The sequence below is a fragment of the Neopelma chrysocephalum genome, unplaced genomic scaffold, assembly GCF_003984885.1.
Source record: "Neopelma chrysocephalum unplaced genomic scaffold, ASM398488v2 Primary Assembly neopelma1_95585, whole genome shotgun sequence".
Lineage (NCBI taxonomy): Eukaryota > Metazoa > Chordata > Aves > Passeriformes > Pipridae > Neopelma > Neopelma chrysocephalum.
In genome coordinates, this window is record NW_020924254.1 from 2,343 (window position 1) to 5,949 (window position 3,607).

General features: G+C 62.0%; 1 protein-coding gene across 1 annotated transcript; it reads left to right on the forward strand.

Annotated features, from left to right (window-relative positions):
* The first annotated feature begins 6 nt into the window (after positions 1 to 6).
* LOC113980906 (spidroin-1-like) lies at positions 7 to 3,600 on the forward strand. The gene is made up of 3 exons (XM_027708126.1): positions 7 to 1,252; positions 2,184 to 2,246; positions 3,405 to 3,600. Exon 1 carries the CDS (start codon positions 181 to 183, stop codon positions 1,102 to 1,104), a length of 924 nt encoding a protein of 307 aa, XP_027563927.1. The 5' UTR covers positions 7 to 180; the 3' UTR covers positions 1,105 to 1,252; positions 2,184 to 2,246; positions 3,405 to 3,600.
* The last annotated feature ends 7 nt before the right edge of the window (positions 3,601 to 3,607 follow it).

The following is a 3,607-nucleotide window of genomic DNA, read 5'->3' on the forward strand; positions in this document are numbered from 1 at the left end:
TTGGCCACCGCCCGAGGGGGCGTGGCCGGCCGGGGGGGCGGCCCCTTCCCGCTATTGGCCGCCCGCAGCCCCGGCTCCGCCTCCTTCCAGCGCGCGGCCACGCCCTTCCTGGCCACGCCCACGCGGGGGGGAGGGGCCGGGGGAGGGGGGTGGAGCCCCAGGACCCCGCCCAGCCCCTTCATGAGAGGGGGCGTGGCCGGGGGGGCCTTCCCCCGCCTGGGAGGGGGCGGGGCCTGCCTGCACCGTTTCCACGGCAACCTGGGGGCGGGGCTGGGCTGCTCGGCCCGCCTGGGCGGGGGCGGGGCCTGCCTGCACCGTTTCCACGGCAACGCCGGCATGGGCGTGGCCTCGGTGGCGGCGGCGGCCAATCGGATCAGCCCCTGCGGCCACCGCGGCTGCTGCTACCACGGCAGGGGCGGGGCCTCGCTGGGAGGGGGCGGGGCCGCCCCCCGGAGCCCCTCCCCCTTCGCCATGACCCCCGCCATGGCCGCCAGGATGGCCCAGTACGGCCTGGGCTCCTCCCAGTACAACCTCGGCTCCTCCCAGTATAACGTGGGCTCCTCCCAGTATAACGTGGGCTCCTCCCAGTACGGCGCCGGCGCCTCCCAGTACGGCTCCAGCGCCTCCCAGTACGGCACCGGCGCCGCCCAGTACGGCACCGGCGCCTCCTCCTCCTCCTCCTCCTCCTCCTCCTCCTCCTCCCAGTATAACACCACCTCCTCCCAGTTGGCGGCGGCGGGGGCCCAGTACCAGTACCAGCAGTACGCCCAGTTCGCCTCCCAGTACTCCCAGTACTCCCAGTACGGCTCCACCGACGGCTCCCAGTACGCGGGGGCGGGGACGGCGGGGGCGGGGTCGGAGGCCTCCCAGTACGCCCAGTACGCCGCCAGCGCCGCCCAGTACGCGGCCTCGGGGGCGGCGGCGGCGGCGGCCGCAGACCCCTCCCAGTACGCGGCGGCAACTGGGAACCAGTACGGGACTGGGGCGGGGGGAGGGGCCACCGCGGCCGCCTGGGGGGAGGGGGCGGGGACGGCCCAGGAGGGGGCGTGGACTGGGAGCGGGGGAGGGGTGAACTGGGGTAACTGGGTGTCCCCCACCCCCTGAACTGGGAGGGGGGGGTGGGTGGGGTCGGTGTGGGCGTGGCTTGGGGCGGAGGCCCCGCCCCCCCCTTTCAGGATGGAGGCGGAGTCTCGTTGGTGTGGAGACGATATTCGGCCCCTCCCCCCTCCTTCCCGGCACGGGATTGGCTGAGGTGAGAGCGGGGGGCGGGGCCAAGGGGGGGAGGGGGGGGAAACGGTGGATTTTGGGGTGAAAATGTCCAGTTTTGGGGGCGGATCTTGGGGGTAAAAATGTCCAGTTTTGGGGTGAAAATGTCCAGTTTCGGGGTGGATTTTGGGGTGAGAATGTCCAGTTTTGGGCGTGAAAATGTCTGGTTTTGGGGGTGGATTTTGGGGTAAAAATGTCCAGTTTTGGGGGTGAAAATGCCTGGTTTTGGGGGTGGATTTTGGGGTAAATACGTCCAGTTTTGGGGGTGGATTTTGGGGTAAATATGTCCAGTTTTGGGGGTGCATTTTGGGGTGAAAACGTCCAGTTTTGGGGTGGATATTGGGGGTAAAAATGTCCAGTTTTGGGGTAAAAATGTCCAATTTTGGGGGTGGATTTTGGGGTAAAAATGTCCAGTTTTGGGGGTGGGTTTGGGGGTGAAAATGTCCAATTTTGGGGGTGGATATTGGGGGTAAAAATGTCCAGTTTTGTGGTAAAAATGTCCAGTTTTAGGGGGGGTTTTGGGGTGAAAATGTCCAGTTTTAGGGGTGGGTTTTTGGGGTAAAAATGACCAGTTTTGGGGGTGGATTTTTGGGGAGAAAACGCCCAGTTTTGGGGGTGGATTTTGGGGTCTTTGGGGTAAATTTTGGGGGTGAAAAGGCCCAGTTTGGGGGCGGATCTTGGGGGGGCCCACGAAGGGACTCGGCCCTGCTTGGGGGGTGATTTTGGGGGGTTTTTGTGCCTCCTCCGGGGGGTCTCCTGGACCCACTTTTGGGTGGATTTTGGGGCCGTTTGACCCCGTTTGGGGCCTGGTTTTGGGGGGAGTTTTGTGCCCTGTTTGAGGGGGGTTTGGGCCCAGTTTTGGGGGGTTTTTGGAGGTTTTTTGGGGGTCCGGGGGCTTCATTTCTGCCCCATTGCAGGAGCCTCTGTGGGGCCGTGGGGGGAGCTGAGCCCAGAGGGGCCCAGATGTGTCCAGATGTGGGGTGAGCATCCGCGGGGGGGGGGTGGGGGGCACCAGACCCCAACTGGGGGGAGAAAAATGCCCTGTTTGGAGGGGGAGTTTGGGGTGAAAAACTCCCAGTTTGGGGGTGGATTTGGGGTGAAAAGTGCCCAGTTAGGGGGTGGATTTTGGGGTGAAAAAATCCCAGTTTGGGGTGAAAAATACCCAGTTTGGGGGTGGAGATTGGGGGTGAGAAGTGCCCAGTTTGGGGTGAAAAATGCTCAGTTTGGGGGTGGAGTTTGGGTGAAAAATGCCCAGTTTGGGGGTGGATTTTGGGGTGAAAACCTCCCAGTTTGTGGTGAAAAGTGCCCAGTTTGGGGGTGAAAAAGGCCCAGTTTGGGGTGAAAAACTCCCAGTTTGGGGATGGATTTGGGGGTGAAAAGTGACCAGTTTGGGATTAAAAATGCCCAGTTTGGGGGTGGATTTTGGGGTGAAAAGTGCCCAGTTTGGGGGTGAAAAATGCTCAGTTTGGGGGTGGAGTTTGGGGAGAAAAAGGCCCAGGTTGGAGTTGGAGTTTGGGTGAAAAATGCCCAGTTTGGGGGTGGATTTTTGGGTGAAAAAGGCCCAGTTTGGGGGTGGATTTTGGGGTGAAAAAGGCCCAATTTGGGGATGGATTTTTGGGTGAAAAAGGCCCAGTTTGGGTAGAAAAATGCCCAGTTTAGGGTGAAAACTTCCCAGTTTGGGGGTGGATTTTTGGGTGAAAAAGGCCCAATTTGGGGGTGGATTTGAGGTGAAAAACGCCTCCTTTGGGGGTGGATTTTGAGGTGAAAACCACCCAGTTTGGGGTTAAAAATGCCCAGTTTGGGGGTGGAGTGTGGGGTGATTTTACCCAGTTGTGGGGCAGAGTTTGGGGGGGGCCCTTTTGGGGGGTCACCGGCCCCCACTTGGGGGGCAGAGTTTGGGGTCCCAAGTGGCCACTGATGAACCCAATTGGGGGCGGATTTTGGGGTAAAAAACGGCCCATTTTGGGTTGAGGGGGGGTGGGGGATTTGTGGGGCCCGGGAGGGGATTTGGGGGGCACAGTCGGGGTCACTCGACCCCACTTTGGGGCTGGATTTGGGGGTCCAGAGGGGGGGTTTGACCCCCACTTGAGGGGGATGAATTTGGGGGCTTTGGGGGTTTCATTTGTGCCCCATTGCAGGAGCATCTGTGGGGGGACTTGAGCCCCACTTGGGGGTCAGAGCTGTGGGGCCCAGGGGGTGAGTTTTGGGGTCCTTGGGGGGGGGTCGGGGGGGCCTCTCTCTCCCCCCCCTTTGTTTGTTTGTTCCCGGTCTGGTGTCGATGGTTGTGGGGCACAGACCCCACTTGGGGGGCTGGGAGAGAATCTGTGGGGCTGGGAAGGGG

Coding starts and splice junctions, on each gene's coding strand:
- LOC113980906 (XM_027708126.1), top strand. CDS start 181: ATGAGAGGGGGCGTGGCCGGGGGGGCCTTCCCCCGCCTGGGAGGGGGC.